At 39.2% G+C, this 18,994-nt stretch overlaps 1 protein-coding gene across 2 annotated transcripts in view; it reads right to left on the bottom strand.

Moving 5' to 3' along the window:
* The window catches only part of LRBA (LPS responsive beige-like anchor protein), a 706,055-nt gene that overhangs the window by 441,264 nt on the left and 245,797 nt on the right, over window positions 1-18,994 (bottom strand). For both annotated transcript variants that reach the window (XM_075543710.1, XM_075543711.1), the window contains exon 35: window positions 8,793-8,857. In XM_075543710.1, the coding sequence (XP_075399825.1) occupies window positions 8,793-8,857 (65 nt within the window). The remainder of the gene's footprint in view (window positions 1-8,792; window positions 8,858-18,994) is intronic.

Genomic DNA, 18,994 nt, shown 5'->3' with positions numbered 1-18,994 from the left:
CCTTTCCTCTTGCCCTTTCACTGATTCCTTTACTTGTTAACACAAACATTTATTGTAGCTTCACAGTATTGAGGGAAGAAAAATCCTGGAACTGCTAAAGGAGCGGTCAGCAAGCAGCGGTGCAACATCAGCGGTTGAACACTGAGAGACAGACACGTGTCTTCACACTGGAACAATCACGTCTTTTAGGAAGGCTATTTACATATTCAGATACAAGTCCGAGTTTTCGCTATCATAAGCAGATTCTCACTATCCCCCGAGGGTCATTAAGCAACATGCTCAGCAGTGCAGGGGATAATCTGCCCTTCTGTGCTTTTCAATGATGAGGAGAAGAGAACTGTGGCAGCAGTATATTTAAGAATAAAATCCTAAGAGGTTACAGAAATTCCAGAAATGTATTTTTTCCTGTAAACTAAGCCCAGCCCCATAATTATGTCATTTTATTAACTGCTAATGTATTTAATAAATAATAAAATTCAAGATGATAATTTAAAACGTAAAATTTTTTAATGTACATTGACACCTTTAAATTAAATTCCACAATCTACTGCACTACCCTGATCGGCACCATCATAAGTTAAATTTTTATCAGGCAAGGGCATTAGAGGCTTTACTTTAAAACATAAATGAAATAGAAACACTGAGGAGAAACCAGGAAAAAAATGTGCAGGTAAATAAGAAAACTGACAAGAAAACATTAGGATTCTTGGGCAATTTTAACCAGTACAAATTTTACTGGTAGATAATTTGCACTAGGTTTTACAGAATTCTGGCGTACTAGAACAAAACACAGATCATTTAAAGATTATGCACTCCACCGATGATCATATTTATCCAATGCATCATTTCCACTAGACATACAAGTCAAACAAGTTGTCTGGCAGAAGCCTCAAACTATCAATAAATCATTACAAGTTTCACTGAGTAGTACTAATACGAAGCCTTTGTTCGGGGCTGCCCAACACAACATCAAGTGCGTAAAATGTTCTCAAAAAGCATTCGGTGGATGAACAACAAGCAGGCCAGTCGAAAAAAAGGAAGCTATATAGCAGCTATATCTATTTAGCTGGCCACGTTAAGATCAATTTCGTCACTAATTTTTGGAAGTGATGATGTCAACGTCTCCACCAATGCCAGTAGTAAGAAATAAAAACAGATGAAAGGAAAAAAAATGAAAACTTTTTTGTACAACTGAACTGAGAAAAGATATTATGAGAAGATTCGTTGACAAATTATTGAATTTCAAAATGTCAGCAATAATTCCACGGAACTAGTGTAAGTATATTTCAATTATATTGAATATAATTAGGTACATTTTAAAGGGAAGAATAACCAAATCGAACACACAAATAAATGTGTTCAGGTCCAATACACAATAATGATGGAACCTAACATTTTAATTTAGGTTAACACTAAAAACTCAGATTGTTCAAATAACTCAAGTGAAATCACGATAGCTACATTGTTTCCTATTAACAAGTCTATCAGCAGCTCACAGAACACTGGAACACCCATAAAAGAATTGAAAGTATTTAAATAAATCTGTGCCATAAAGCAGGAAAAAAAACTTTCAATCATACATTTTAAAAATAGATTATTTTAATGATTCAATGACACACAAAACACGGATAAATAAATTTAGCATTAAGATATAATGCTTTCACTCAAAAGTGTGGAAGTTCAACCTTTTAAAAAAACTTAAATTTTTCATTATTATGGATTATTTCACTGAAAAATTACTATTTTCAGTGCTAATTAGCTCTATGAAATATATTTGTTTATAATGCCGTGCTATTTACATAAAAGTTATCAGCTGAAATAAAAACCATCAAACATTGGCTTTACAGAGAAAGTGTCAATGAAACATGTAAGTTAGGAGGAACATTTCTATCAGACAAACAATTACTTTTGTCTGACCTAAGTAATTGATTTGCTAATGATACCCATCAAGTCCGATAAACCTTGGGTTTTCGTCTCGGTCTGTAAAGGGCTTTATGTTATTTACACTAATAAAACATTAATCAAGGGTCAAATTTATAGCACTGCTCTATAAATAAGGTCAAGGTAGGTCAGACTTATATAATACGGAAAAAGTAGGTTGATTTCCAGAGTGAAAAGAAAAACATTCTTACTACACTTTTGCCCCTGGGATAAGGCCATCAGCTAATCTACTACATAAATGCTACTCCAGAATCTATTCCTACATAAACTGATTTAACCTTTTGATATTCATTTAATCCATTCATTTATAAAAATAAGCCTCTGGTTTATTCCTTGCAAAATATAATCAACCCATTAAATTACTAATAAAAATTGCAAATATACCTCTCCAGTTTATTAGTACATCTAAATTTTATTTCCACCACTTTATTTTTAATACTTACTTAAAATATAAAGGCTGAATACTTTCTACTGTATAAACACCGAGTAAAGCCAACAGCTGCTAACCATGAGACTCGCAAATAAGGAAATCACAGAAAGAACATTATAAACATCTAGTAGCAGGCACAACATAAAAATACATTATTCAAATAATTATTTTTCACATAATATGAGGAGACTACAAAAAGTTCATGGAAAACGGAATGATAAGTTCACAGAATGTTTTTCATGAAACTTCTGAAGCCCACTCATATAAAAATAATCTACAGTCCTGAATCTGAGAACTTGGAAGTTCATTTCTTCACTAAATGTGGAAATAATTGTTAAATATGTACATATCAATATATATACACACACATGCGCACACACACACACACACACACACATACACACACCTTTTCCCCTGATTAGAATACACAAGGAATTTATCAGTTGATTACTATCAGGATTATCTCTACTAAATAAATGTATCTTTAAAATGGAATGTCAAACACCTACAAAAATTCACGTAAATGAATTTTTAAAATCATTGCGTTAAAATGATCAATGATGTAAAAATCAATTAAACACAGATTTAGGTACTTCCTTAGGAGAAGGGAAACCCCAGGACCCTGCATGCAGACCTTTTCCTGGGGGAGAGAGAGGCAATAAAGGTCAATGGCAGAGAGGAGCGCAGGAAGAAGCGATCTTTCTCACAGAAATGAGGTGAAAAAGGCCCCTGCAGCAGGCTTCAGGGAAAAATTCCTTAAGAAGATGACATCTGTCTCTGAGATAATACAGCAGCAGACACGCTAAAAACAAGAGTTGTACGAGCCCCCGAGAAAATGATTTTAAAAAAGGGGGGAGATGGGCAGAGACTCTCCATATATGAAGAAGTAAAGAGATAAACAAATCCTATCCCAGAAAAGTAAGTCTAGAACTGGACCAAAATACCAATAAATAACCTTTCAGGAGAGAAAAAATTTGCTATCAACGAAATTGCTAATAATTTTATTCACAAAAACACTGCTAAATTGGGAAGATTGGGAAGCCCCACCCTGCACCCAGCAAATTGAGGATATCAGAGAAAGAAACAGTGAACTTGAAGGCTGAGCAATAAGGTTAGACAATGGAATGGAGTAACAAAAATGAAAAAACAGAACAGTATTTCAGAAGCACGTGGGCACCTTCACGCATACCCATATATGTGAGTGGTTGACTACAAAGAAGAGGCAAGGCAGAGAAAAACAAAATGCTATTGGCCAAACATTTTCCAGCTTTTACAAAAAGCATTCATCTGTACATACAAGAAGCTCAAGGTCTTTGAGTCTTTGAGTAAGATAGACACAGTCATGAAGAATCAGTCTACGCTTTTCTCTACTCTTAAGTTGGCCCATCACAATGTTCATGGATGCTGACAGAACATGTAAGAGTCCTGGGTCAAAAATGAATGTCAGTTTATTACCCTGAGCAACAGCAGTAGCCAGAGTATCAATACGTGCATGGCTACCTGCAAGTCCGAGTTCCCACAAGTCAACAAGAAGAGGCCCAGAGATAAGTGCAGAGGAATGCATTATTGGAAAGGGTCTTCAAATAAAGCAAATTTTAATCTTTTTTTAATGGTCAGTATACCAAAACACTTTTTCCCTCCAAGACAGGTTTCAAAAATTTCATAGAAAACTTCTATTATTTTCCCATGAACATCATGAAGTAACATCATGCATACTATTCTGTAGTGAACAAGCCTACCTAGATCTCTATATTCCAAGGCTTCTATTCAATAAATTGGAAAAGATAAAGTGGAACAAAGGAATGTAGTTTCTCTACTTGCAAGACGGAAGAAGCATGAGAAACTAATGTAGAACTGCCTCCCAATACACACAGACCTTTACCAAGATGCCCCCCACTACCAATTCTAATCGCAGCAACCGTACAGGACAGAGTAAAACTTCTCCACAATGTGTCCAAAGCTCCGCATGTCTAAGAAACCAGGCTACCTAACCCTCTCCCACTGAGCAGGCAGTAAGTTGAAACCATTAATCTACTGGTGAGCAGCTCAACACTTAAGCCACTGTGTCACCAGGGCTCCGTTCACTAAGACCCACCCTTGTCAAATGCCAAAACCAAAGAAAAAAAAGAAAGGAAGATGACAGAACCAAGATAAAAATGATTTCTCAGGAGAACAAAAACATCAAAGATTAATCATTCAAAATCCCCAGAGAACAAAAAATGCTAACAAACAACTCAATATGCATAAAAATTACCATTTAAAGTTGAAAGGAAACACCTTAGGGGGAAGTTTCACAAATCCTCTCAATGTGAAACAGAGTTAACTCATTACCCAACAATGCTACTAAGCATATATCTACAATAAAAACTTAAGTCCCAAGCCACTTGCCCACATGAATGCTCATCACCTCACTGTGTGCAAAGCCAAAAGAAAGACACCAAAAATTTTCATTATATTTATCCATATATCAACAAATGAATAGATGAATAAATACAACATACCATGGAAAGGTATTATTAAGCAATAAGGGATTTCCTGTTTTCAGACGAACATTTGATGAGCTTAGAAGTTATTTTTCCCATTATTCTCAATTTGTTCGGCTTATCAAACTGAAAATTGCCAAACTTCCGTAAAGTACATTAGAGAATTAAGAGGAATTAAATGGGCGCCCCTGTGAGAGAAACTTTAATAGGTAGACGCAGAGAATCATACGCTGTGAAGAGAGAGGAATTTGGTAAGCAATCTTGTTAACTAAGAATGTCGCTCTAAAAAGTACACCTAGCACTATACATTTACATATTGATAAGACATACTGACAGTGTACATAGTTATCAGAAAATAGATGCTTATTCCCAAAGACTCAACTCAAGGGAGTCGCTTTCCAGCAGTGATCTCTAAGCGCATACTGAAGGCTGTAAATGAGGGGCGAGGACATCAAGCTGCACATATTGAGAAGGAAGAAATAAAACTTTTACAGTTGACAACAATATCTACATAAGAAAATCCAAAAGCATTAAAAAATTAGAACACACTGGAATTACCAGGCAATCATGGTAAGGTGTAAGAATATAAAGTCAATGTACAAAAAAAAAATTTCCCTGTATGTCAGCAATGAACAATAGGAACTTATCATTTGTGATAAGCCATTCACATTGGTAGTAGAGTTAGGGGCTAGGACGTTCTTTCCGAATAACAGTGATTCTAAGTACAACAGAACTCAACACTGCTTAGTCCTGGCGCTGTCCTCCCAACTGTTATACCTGAGCCTATTGCAGCCAGTATGCAATTCCACCTCACTGAGGGTCTTCCTCCTCTCCTGCGACCTTCCCTGTCACAAGCATGATGTCCTTCTCCAGGGACTGGTGCCTCCAACATGTCCACAGTACATGAGACAAAGCCTCGCCATCCTCGCCTCTAAGGAGCACTCTGGCTGCGCTTCTTCCAAGACAGGTCTGGGTGTTCTATTGGAAGTCCGTGGCAGTTCATGGCACTCTCGCTACTCCTCATAAACATCCCAATGCAGATGCCTCCACTCTTCCCAGTCTTCCGGATTCACTGTGCGGCTTTCACACACACGATATCGTGGATCACTTCACAGGCCGTGTGAAAGCTGCACAATGAGTGAGGAAGACTGAAAATGAATTAGCGTTCCATTTTATACTTTTTGAACAAATTGTTCTGTTGACAGTGGTAACGTTTTCAGAGTATGTCAGGATCTCCCTTATTTCCACTGCGTTTGTTCTGCTTCCATTGATCTAGTTACCCTGCTGCTCCTTGCCTTTCCTCTTCAGTCTTTAAGTGAAAATAGTAACTTTTGAGTATTGTGTTCTCCAAATTTGTGCAGTAAATCACAATCCGTGTATGTGTAGATGAGTTAGAGTCAGGTGGATGGAATCACAGTTGAGAATAAGACTTTCTTTGTTAATGAGGCCATTACCAGTGCAGGAAATATATTAAAATCAACCACTTTTCAGCTACGAAAGGAACATGTGGGGCACAGAAACGAACAAGCAAGAATGGGGGAAAAATAGACGTCACGTGGAGATCTCCACAGAAAATGGGCAAGAACACTAAAACTTGAGACAAGAGCAATTCCTCAAGTTCAGACAGAGTGCCTTCGCCTAGAGCCAATGCCTTTAACTTGATCTTCTAACATCGATATTATGAGTGACTGCAACAATGAGCTCAAACACAACAATTATGAAGCTGGTGCAAGACCAGGAAGTATTTCATGCAATTGCTGTGAGTCAGAACCAACTTGATAGCATCAACAGCAACAAGAACCTGTAAGAAATAGATTTCTGATGAGGATGGGGAAACAGATCTATGTGCACATATTTATAAGGTTAGTATCAAGGTAGCAGAAGGATGTTGGGCCTCTGCTCAAGTACTCCCTCAATGCAAGAATACTTTCTTCTATTAAATTGGCATTCTATGATGCTCACCTTCCTGACACAACCGCTGAATACAAAGCGGGTGCATAAGCAAATGTGGTAAAGAAAGCTGATGGTGCCCGGTTATCTGGGGTCTTAAAAGCTTGAAGGTAAACAAGGGCCATCTAGCTCAGAAGCAACAAAGCCCACATGGAGGAAGCACACCAGCCTGTGTGATCATGAGATGTTGAAGGGATCAGGTATCAGGCATCATCAGAACAAATAATCTTACCATAGTGAATGAGGGGGGGAGTACGGAGTGGAGACCCAAAGCCCATTTGTCGCCCACTGGAGATCATCTTGCAGAGGGGTCTCGGAGAGGAGATGAGACAGACAGGGTGTGATATAGCAACGATGAAAAATACAACTTTCCTCTAGTTCCTAAATGCTCCCCCTCTACCCCCGCCACTATCATGATCCCAATTCTACATTGCAAGTCTGGCTAGACCAGAGGATGTACACTGGTACAGACAGGAACTGGAAACACAGGGAATCTAGGGCAGATCATCCCTTCAGGATCAGTGGTGTGAGTGGGGATACTGGGAACGTAGAGGGAGGGTGGGTTGGAAAGGGGGAACCGATTACATGAATCTACATGTGACCTCCTCCCTGGGGTGCGGACAACAGAAAAGTGGGTGAAGGAAGATGTCGGACAGGGCAAGATATGACAAAATAATAATTTATAAAGTATCAAGGGTTCATGAGGGAGTGGGGAGCGGGAAGGGAGGGGAAAAATGAAGACCTGATGCCAGGGGCTTAAGTGCAGAGCAAATGTTTTGAGAATGATGGGGGCAATGAATTTACAAATGTGCTTTACACAATTGATGTATGTATGGGTTGTGATAAGAGTTGCATGAGCTCCCAATAAAACTATTTAAAAAATAAAAATAATAAAAAACAAGACAAGCAAAAAGAAATGTTTCTGTTCACTAAAGACACTTGGGGTGTTTCTATTATGGCAATATTAAGACACTGAGGTACCCTTTTAAAGATGGCGCTGACGGTGAAGAAGGAAGCCCTGCCCCTCCCAAAACGGACGCCAGAGCAAAGGCATTAGAGGCCAAAAAGGCCCTGCTGAAAGGCACCCACAGCCACACACACACACCCACAAAAAGAAGATCCACAAGTCACCCACCTTCCCGAGGCCCAATACCCTCAGACTAAGAAGGGAGCCCAAATGCCCTGGAAAGAGCGCCTCTGGGAGAAACAAGCTGGACCATTATGCCATCATCGAGTTCCCCTTGTCCACAGAGTCTGCCACGAAGAAGATACAAGATAACCACACACTTGTGTTCATTGTGCATATGAAATCCAACGAACACCAGATCAAACAGGCTGTGAAGAAGGTCTATGACATTGATGTAGCCAAGGTCAACACCTAGATCAGGCCTGATGGCGAGAAGGCATATATATGATCGACTGGCTCCTGACTATGACACTTTAGATGCTAACAAAATTGAAATAACCTAAACTGAGTCCAGCTGGCTAATGCTAAATATAAACCTTTTCAATAAAAACAGAAAAGAAAGAAACTAAGACACTCCCTCCTCTCTCCCACATTTCTCATTGAAATAGAAAACAAATCCATTCTACTTCTATCTTTAGGAAAATCTAGGCTATCAGCAAGACAATGATGACAGGAGAGATAATAACCACATCTTAGCACAGTTATTGGGTCTATTAATATAATAGGTCAGTCAGAAAGTGCCAATAAGTACCAATCATTTCAATTTACTTTGGCCAAACTCCGCCATAATTATTTTTTTTTACATTTTATTCAGCCATAATTATTGAAGAAGAAAGACTGAGACCTTAACAATAAGCATCTAAGAAGAAAAGTATGTAATTAAAGATTGGCATGTTTATATTAATCAATAACTGAGAATTCCACATTGACCGCAAAAAATATTGGGCCCAATTTGCTGCCATGGCAAATTACAGAAAGAATTTTAAATAAAATATGTAGAGATATAAAAAAGATTGCTTACCTTCCTTCATTGACAAGTTCAATAAAAGCAAGGCCTGCATTCTTCTGGATAGAATTCTGCCATTCCTAAGAGACAGCAAAAAATCATTGAATTGTTTCTCTCCGCAGCTTATTTCTTTTAAGACACTAAAAAAATCACCCATATCCATTTCATATCTTGACTCTGAAAGGAAAGCTTTTCAGACATGCTGTCAACCCAATACAGCTTCATGAACACATGAATGGTTGATATTGGAAAGTACAAGAAATACGTTAGCAGTAGTTTGATTCAATATACACTACACAAACTTATCTATATTCATATAGCCCTTATGGTTAAACTATACTATGATACACTAATTTAACTGAAATCACTGCCTGCTCCTAAAATGCATGGTTCAAAAAATGTAACGGTATCCAGTAAGAAAGTTCACAAGGTTTCCACTTTGAGGTATTTAGTTTATTGTCCCAACCTGGTCGAGAAACATATGTGGGGTTAATTGAAGGGCAAAGGGATATATGGCTCAGTGAGCCTTGCCTTTCCAGTTCTCTGGTCTCTTGCTTTGTGATGTTCGTACCAGGGGGCAGCTGCCTTAGCCAGTTCTCCCTGCATCAGCTGGCAAGGCTCACTTCCGGCAAGATATACCTGAAGAGAAGCCACATGGACCTAACCCAATATAGTCCTGGGTACTGGAGCAGCTGTGTGGAGACCCCTGCCAGTGCTGAGATGTTTACATGTTCACTGTTTTGGCTTTCCTCAGGCAATCAGTATCATTGTGTGTGTTTTGTGAGATGGAGAAGGACTTTGTGGATTGGTGTTGGACATATGGGTTAATGTTGGACTTGTGGGCTTGGGCAGCACTGGGTTAGGATGTTTTCTTGATGTGCACTTAACCGTTATATAAAACTCTCTTATATATGAGTTTCTGTGGATTTGTTTCTCTAAAGCACCCAGACTAAGACATCCTTTAAAAGAAATTGTGTCATCAAGACTGATTTATAAAATCCAGGATCCAAATACCATATTCTACATTTGATGGATATATTAATTTCATCATTTATACACTGAAATTTTCAGGTTTAAAATTATGAAGTTTTCCTAAATTACATAAACATTATTAAAGTGAGAAAACACATACTATATTGGTACCAAGTATGACTAATGAAAAGAGATGCATAAAACAATAGTTTAATCCATTTCAGGGTCATTTGAATAGCTATCTTAACTCCATCTTCGATCTTAATTCCCATGTCACAGACCACAGTCAAAGGATATAGCCATCTTTGGGGACTAGAGCTGGTATACTTGTAACAGTGGGGGAAGGCCCTAAAAGCAAAACCAGGAATTCTGTCCAAGACAGAAAGGTACTGGGCAGAATGGAAAATTTGGAAACATAAACTTTATACAGTATCCACATTGTTTAGAAACAGAAGAGCAACACGTGAAAGGGCTGACAAGCAGTGTTTATGAACGCAGAAGTAACAGCCATGGCTGCGCCGTACCTCAGCATACACATGCCCATCTTCCCGTGTGCTATGGAAACTCTACAAGAAGAGCTCCACTAGATGTGGTTCCTCGTTTAATGAACAGGTTCAAGAATAGTTTGCTGAATTTGGTAAACCTATACCCCATTACGATATGGTACTTCTCATAGTATTTTATCTGCTTTCTGCAGTTCTAAATTAAGTCACACTTTACTCTTGTTCCATAGAAAAAAGAGAACCTAAAAGTCGGTTGCTTTGTTTCATTTTCATATCTGCATTTGTCTCTGTGCCTTCCCCATAAGAGACACCAACAGAATACAATGAAGTAGCAGTATATTTTAAAGAGCTACTGTAACATTCTTTAATTCAGAAATGACATGTTTTTTTTAAAGGTTAACTTGACAGCCAAATGCTGGGCGAAGAACTTAATATCAGAGTGACCAGGAAAACTGCTGCCCAAGCCATCCAGAAATGGTGGGACAGTGGATTAAAAATAGGAAAGGTCAACAGAAATGGGTGGGGGTGGAGGTGGGGAAGGAGTCAAAAATTCTTTCAAAGGAAATATTAGCAACACTTTCACTTGTATAAGAATAATTTCATTTGGTTCCTTTCAAACTATCTTAGGAGCAATATAGTCCAGAGGCCATTATTAACCACCAATTTTGCAGATGAGTGAACTGAAGTTCAAAAGCCAAGTCAACATGTCCAAAATGAAAAAAATCTATTCAATGTTAGTGATTATCCAAATCCAGGTTTTTACGCTAGAACTCTTACACTCTTTCCAAGCTATTATGCAAGCTATTAAGTCTGACACAAGATGAATCCTAGAAGTACCAATCTGACATACATTAACTGTGAACCTAAGAGATTGCAAACTGTAGATTTAAAAAAACCTGAGTTAGACAGTGACCTCAACACAGCCTCTATTAAATAAATAATAATCACTCCCAATCAAGATGTCAATTAATAGCATATATGAGGGGCTTCAGAACTGCAAAGAAAAATTCCATTATCTTTCAATTCCACGTTTTATTGGACTTTCTGAAGTACCCTTGTAGTCATAAAACAGTAGCAAAAGAGGAAAGTATTTAATCTATGTAGGAGACAAAGAATTCACAAGGAGAGGGTACCTTACTTGTGCTTCAAAGACAGAACAGGTAGCAGTGTGCAAAAGCCAATGTAAAACATGTAATTTTTTAACATAATAAGGGTGGGGTGAAAGTAGGGAAGGGAAATATAAAAGAAACAGGGGAAAAATTGTTGGTAGAGGAGGAGGGGCAGCGTGGTGCCTTGAGGTGTCTGCTCCCGGGCGTGAGACCTGGACCTGGAGAAAGTGCTCCTGCTCCTATTCCCTCCCTTCGGAGGAGGAGAACAGGGAATCTAATCAGGAGGCTGCTAATCCAGACACTGTAGTCCACATCCATTACAGAACAGTGGGGCAAACTTGGCAAGCAACCCCTCGGCTCATCTCTAAGTTTGCTACTATTGAAGATTTGGGGGTCCTGTACAACCATATCCAGTTGTCTCCTAATTTAGTGACTGGCTGTGCCGACTCGCTTTTTAAGGATGGGATTAAGCCCGTGTGGGAAGATGAGAAAGACAAACAGGTGGCTACCTGCATTGAACCAACAGCAGAGACAATGTGACCTTGATGGCTTTGGGCTAAGGACACCGCTGTTTCTTACTGGGGACTCTCTGGATGACTAGTGCTGATGACGTAGGTGGATCTGTTGTTGACGCTGGAGCACTAGGGACCGGACTGACTGTGGAAACCGATGCTGTTACACATAGAGGGCAGTGTGCATGAAAACGCTAGGACTTCCTACAAAAAGGGCAGACACAGCAAAGAGCCGCTCCACCACCAAAAAATGGTTTGCTGTGTCAGAAGACAGCGTCTGAGGATCCTAGGAGACTGCCTCAGGCGTTTGAGATCTGGGAGCTGAACTCTGAGCCCTCTACAAAAGCAGAGTGGACTGCATTTCAATTTGATTTCCATCTAAATGTTACTAAGATATAATAAAATTCTCATTTTAAAAACATTTTGGTTACAGTATCCACTTTCCCCCAAGTATTAGAATACACCTTCTCCCCAGAATCCATACACGTGTTCCTGGCCCACTCGTAACAGCTCAGTAGAATTCACATCGCAAAACATTTACCCATCCACAATATCCAAAAGAACGTGCAATTCTATACCTTACAGGGAAAAAAATAAAAGATTTATACACCACTGTATTCAGGAGCATACTTTGCTGGCTTGAAAAGTATGCATAGAGCTTTCTAGCAAATTTATTTTAACATTTTTTTTTTTTGCTGTACTCTTGCTATGGCTGCTAGATTTTGTTTGTTTCCCTACTTGATAACATTAGTGATTCCGATGTCCACTTTTCATTGTTTTTATTTTACTTCTTTCTCTTCATGTAACATTAATGAAGGATCCAGGAATATGATACAAAGGTGAAATAAACATTAATTTTGTGCATTCTTTGGTAATTTCTTTAGTCATTTTGTAACCGCAAAGCTGTGCTACAAATTTATGCATTTTACTCCAGTCAGTGATCTATATTTGTGTGATTTCCTAAACATAATTGTGGATTTTTTAAAAAATGTAACATCATAATTACATTCCTAACTAGAATTAGTATGTCCATTTTTTAAATCTTGTCACCGCATTGTAACACTTTGTATTATTACTTAGGTTGTTTTGTTTTGGTGAAAACGCCTCAAGTAGAAAAGCAGTCCCATTCATACTAAGACGGTGTATGAAACTGAAAATAAAATGTGTACAGTGGAAAAAATTGTTTTGAAAGGAGCTTTATCACCACATGTGACAAGGTCTATGTGCTGTCACTATCAGCTTCAGTTACCTATGAACCACTCCTACTAAAGCTGATGTGGGACATTCCTCCACCATCCAAACTTCCTACCAATTCTGCCACCAACCAATAATCCAAAGATATTCTCTACTTCGCTGCTGGGTTCAAAAATCATTGCGCCTTCTCCCTCTTCTGTCCCCCCACCCTCTTGGTATCACTACTCCCATTTCTGTTCCTCAGGGGTTTATCTGACCTGGATTCCACGTGTCAAGAGCTCTTGTCTGTACCAGTCAGTATACGTGCTCCAGCCTTGCCAGATTTGTAAGTTAGAACTGGGATAATATTGGAGGTGAGGAAGCCTCAAGGAACCAGAGGAATATTGTGTGTTTTGTTGGTGCTATACTGCACCCTAGCTGACTTGTCCCTTCCTTGTGACCCTTCTGTGAGGGGATGTCTAATTGTCTACTGATGGGTTTTGGGTCTCCATTCCAACATCCCTCATTCTCAACAATATGATTATTTGTTTTGAGTCTTCTAATGCCTGTCACCTGGTCCTGTCACACCTCGTGATTACACATGCTGGTGTCCTTCTATGTGGGCTTGTTGCTTCTCTGGTAGATAGTGCTTGTTTAACTTCAAGCCTTTAAGACCCCAGATGCTGTATCTTTTAATAGCCGGTACCATCAGCTTTCTTCACATTTACTTATGCACCCATTTTGTCTTCAACAACCATGTTGGGAGAGTGAGCATCACGGAATGCTAGGTTAATAGGGCAAAGTGTTCTTGCATTGAGAGAGAACTTGAGTTGAGGCCCAAAGTCCATCCACTTCCTCAATATATTGCCATATAAACATACGTACATAGGCCAATACCTCCATTTTTATGAATTAATATATTTACATAGGCACACAACTATATCTCTACCACTATTGATGGCTTTGCTTCCTAGATCTTTCCTCTGTTTCCTTTCCCTTTCCGCCTGCCCCACTATCATGCTCACCCTTCATTTGCCTCTCAGTAATTCCTCTTGGCTAGACTGCTGTTGTTCCAACACCACCAGAGTCCCTATTCCCCCTAGCCCCCTAATCCCCTTGTTGTTCCCCGGTGGCATTGTTTGCTCACCGCTTCCTTCCCTCACCTCCTCCTCCCCCTACCCTCCCCCGAACCATGGGTCCTTTGCTTTCTCCTCAGGCTTGCGTCTCACACCTGGCAGTTCAATTTCGAGACCAGCACAGAAGACAGCACAGTTTCAGACTTCTCAGAGCAGTGGTTTCTCTCACAGGCAGCAGATAAAGAGCCAGGAGCCCTTTTGTGTGGGTGTGTAAAACCGGGGAACTGTCTGCAGAAGGAACACATTCTTCAGCGACCTCAGACAAATGGAACACACACGCACTAAAAGTAACGAAACAGACGACTGGAACTTTCATCACGTAGCAGCAATCTTTGAAGAATAAGAAAATCAGACTTTCAAAGGTGCCATGTATAAAAGCCAGAAGTTTTAGTTCTTACCTAGAAATTACAATGCATTCCAAGAAAAAAGGAAGAATTACCGCCCACCCCACCCCACCCCCCCAAAAAAACCCTCTCTACCATCACGTTGATGGCAGCTCAGATCAACCCTACAGAACGTCCCCTGAGAGTGTCCAAGACTGTATGGGAATTGAAAGACCTGTCTTTCTCCCACGGAAGGCCTGGTGGTTTCAAGCTGCTGACCATTCAGTTAGCAGTCCAACGAGTAAGCACCACATCACTACTCGAGGTCTGACCCAGTCATGGGAAAAATAATTTGACAGAAGCCACCCTATAGATGGGTGGCACACACAACAGAATTACTAGTCCAAGATGATAAATCTGCATTCAATATGCACTTTGACCTGAAGCAAACCATGAAGAGAGAACTGAGAGAAATTAGGAATACAAAGCTTGAAGAAAATGCAAACTTCACTGAAGAGATTGGGGTTATTAAAAGAACCAAATATTTTAGTTAAAAACTACAATGGCTGAAATAAGCACACCACCAGAAAGGGTCAACAGCAGATTAGAACAGGCAGAAGAATTAAGAGAGAATTTTATCAAGTCTGGGGATAAGAAAAATACGTGCAGAGGCAGTGATTCTTCTAGCCAAACTCACAAACATTCACCACACAACCTTTTCCTACATGGGTCTAGTAAAAAGGTTGGAGGGAGGGGTGAATATTGATAGGATTCACATATAATTATGAACAGGATTCCCTGGAGTGCCATCCTGCTGTGTATAAAACAAGCCCTCTGAAAAGCAGGAGGGAACTCATTACCAATAAAGATTCAGGAGTGGAAGCATCCTCTGAAGCTGAGAACTCTCCAAGTGGACCCATATGACAGCTATATCACCAAAGGAGCAACAGCAGAACCAAGAGCCACAGCAGGGGACAGACTTATGGCCTTCCCAACCCACAAAGCAAGGAAAACAGTGCTTTTTGGCAGGAGGCTGGCTTTTTGGATGGGGGTGCCTATTATTACGTAATTGGGAAAGTTGGGCTTGCTGTCCCATGGACGTGGAGCTGAGTGCTTTGGGGCTGAGGTGTTTCTGGGTACTTCATTCAGGGAGCTGGGTTTGCTGACCTTGAGAACTTGAACTGCATGCCTTCCAGGTGGGGTTTACAGCAGAAGGGTATGCCCCTTTGGACATTTATTAATGGACTTGAAAGAACTTTGCAACATGCCCTGACAAATAAGCCTGAGCATTTCTCACTGACATTCCAGCTGATTAACTTCTTCAATAAAATCTTTGTGCATGAATTTGGCTCTGAATTCTATGTAACTATTGCAATGGAAGCTAGAGATCAACAGAAGCTAGAGATCAAGTAGAAAATACTAGTGAAAACTATACAGAAACTAATGAAGTATCTAAGAAATCCGTGACATCGTTACACATACTAATATACACATCATAAAACACACACACACACAGAACAGTTACTTGAGTTGATTCTGACCCACAGCAACTTAACAAGACAAAGAACTGTCTGCAGGGCTTGCCAGGCTGAATGGAAGCAGAGTATCACAACCTTCTCTCAGGAAAAAGTTGATGGGTTCCAATTGCTGCCTTTTGGGTTAGCAGCTCGACCCCGAGCCAATGTACCACCAAGCCTCTGTATACATATTATAGATGCCCCCAAAGGAGAAAACATGACTGATGGCCAAAAACTTAACCCATGAAACACCCGCATAGCTACATCCGGACTTTGAAGGGATAAGGGGAATACAGGGAAGATCACTGAAGAGGCAAGAGAACATGAGAAGAGAGTATTATCTCAAGAGATGCCACAGCAAAAGAGAAGCACACACTGAATCCTTCCTCAGCTCTCACACCAAACAGAACTCTTTCTCTGTAAAACCTTCAGGAAGTCAGATCCAGAACAAGTGTAGGGGGAGGATGTGACCTTAAGTTGTGTGAATTCTCATGTTGATGACTTAGCTGAAGAAAAAATCCAAAAGAGAAATTAAGACCAGTGAAGGAAAATAAGAACAGTTAACTTTTAGAGGTCAGAAAGAAGAGGAGGCCACAGCAGTTCCTGTGTACCTGTATTTTGACCAGTGATTGGATGTTAAACAGTACTTACTAATGTCAAATTTCTCATAGTCATTTTGTTTATGCCAAACAGCAATAGTCAGTTATCACAACACTCAAAATGCAACACAGAGAAAATGCACAACTGAGGGAAGACAAACTTTAAGTGAACCCTTAACCATCATTTAAAGTTTTTATTTAAAATTTCAAAGCATGTTTAGAAAGTAACTTCTTAATTTAAAAAAAACAGAAAATAACTTTTAACTCTACTGTCAAATCAGGAAGTGTGTTATTTTCAGAGATTTAAAAATTACTTGGATCATGAAAAAATAAACAATCTGACTCTGCAAAATTTAATGCCTTAGATTTTGTGATCTAAATTATATGGCTATGTATTTATATTTTTAATTGAAGCTCAATTATATAAAAGGAAGGGTCAAACAGAAATAAAAATCTACTCAGCTATTATTACAAAAATCACATAATTCTCAAATATATCGTGAGTTTTTAATTGTCAACAACTCACTCAAAATTTTAAATATTAGCACTTGGTAAAATACATTAAAACACGGATATAGGTGCCCGGCTATCAAAAGAGATAGTGTCTGGGGTCTTAAAGGCTTGAAGGTGAACAAGCGGCCATCTAGCTCAGAAGCAAATAAGCCCACATGGAAGAAGCACACCGGCCAGTGCGATCACGAGGTGCCCAAGGGACCAGGTATAAGGCATCATGCAAAAAAAAAAAAGATATAAGTGTGTGTATGTATGTGTATATGTATATATGTATGTATATATATGTATATATATATCATATTAAATGAAGGGGGAAGTGCAGAGTGGAGACCCAAGGCCCAAGTGTCGACCAATGGAGATCCCCTCATAGAGGGGTTTAGGAGAGGAGATGGGTTAATTAGGATGTGAGGTAGTATCGATGAAGAACACAGTTTTCCCCCGGATCCTGGATGCTTCCTCCCCCCAACTACCATGATCCGAATTCTACCTTGCAGGGCTGGATAGGACAGAGGCTGTACACTGGTGCATATGAGGGTTGGAGGTACAGGGAATCCAGGGTGGATGATACCTTCAGGACCAAGGGTGTGAGGGACGATGCTGGGAGAGTGGAGGGTGAGTGGGTTGGAAAGGGGGAACTGATTACAAGGATCCACATGTGACCTCTTCCCTGGGAGAGGGACAGCAGAGAAGGGGGGAAGGGAGACTCCGGATAGGGCAAGATATGACAAAACAACGATGTATAAATTACCAAGGGCATATGAGGGAGGGGGGAAGGGGGAGGGAGGAGGGGAAAAAAAAGAGGACCTGATGCAAGGGGCTTAAGTGGAGAGCAAATGCCTTGAGAATGATTGGGGCAGGGAATGTATGGATGTGCTTTACACAATTGATGTATGTATATGTATGGATTGTGGTAAGAGTTGTATGAGTCCCTAATAAAATGTAAAAGAAGAAAAGAGAAAAAAATGATTAGGGCAAAGACTGTACAGATGTGCTTTATACAACTGATGTATGTATATATATGAACTGTGAAAAGAATTGTATGAGCCCCAATAAATTGTTAAAATTAAAAAAAAATAAAATAAAATAAACCTCAAAAAAAAACACGGATATAAATACATTTTACAAAAAATGGCTCAGTTAAAAAAAACCTAAACTCCATGAAAATGAACAATTTCACTTTTTAAGAAAAGTTCAGCGGCTACCTCAAGCAAACAAGATTTTGCATTAAACAATACCTGACCACACTTTGTAAATGTTGCCAAAACTGAAAATAAAATTCATTCATCGTAATATCCTGAAGCATTTTCTCCACTTCAGAGACAATTAACAAAAAAAAAAGGCGTTAGTCTAAACAATTTCATAAACCACAGCTCAATATAACCTTTAGTGAGTTTTAATAGTTGAAAGAAAAGCTTAATGGTCATCATCTTTCATGATCATTTCAATATTTCATCACAGTATTTACAATTATATAGTGATGCAAAATGTATAGTACATTTAAAGGTCTTGGTTATCCTTTTCCCAAAGGTACTGATGAAAAAAAAACAACACGTTAAAAGCCTCAAATCCAACCACTAATGCAACTAAGTAATTTCAGAGCACATTTCAGCACTGGGAGAGGAAGGGCTGAAAACGAAACAGCAGAGTCAATAATCTCATGCCTGTTCTAAACTGTACTTAATTGACTATCACTTCCTTAGGCCATATTTGTTGACTAGCCAATTTTCACTAAAATATACTTAGCTTATTAATGCTCTTTAAGTCACACAACAGCACCAAGGACACTATATGATTTGTATTAAAGATGTTATACATTTGTGCACCCAAATTTTAAATATGTGCTTTTGGTGTTACCAACTT

Source organism: Tenrec ecaudatus, chromosome 3 (genome assembly GCF_050624435.1).
Source record: "Tenrec ecaudatus isolate mTenEca1 chromosome 3, mTenEca1.hap1, whole genome shotgun sequence".
Lineage (NCBI taxonomy): Eukaryota > Metazoa > Chordata > Mammalia > Afrosoricida > Tenrecidae > Tenrec > Tenrec ecaudatus.
This window is presented reverse-complemented; position numbering and strand designations above follow the sequence as displayed.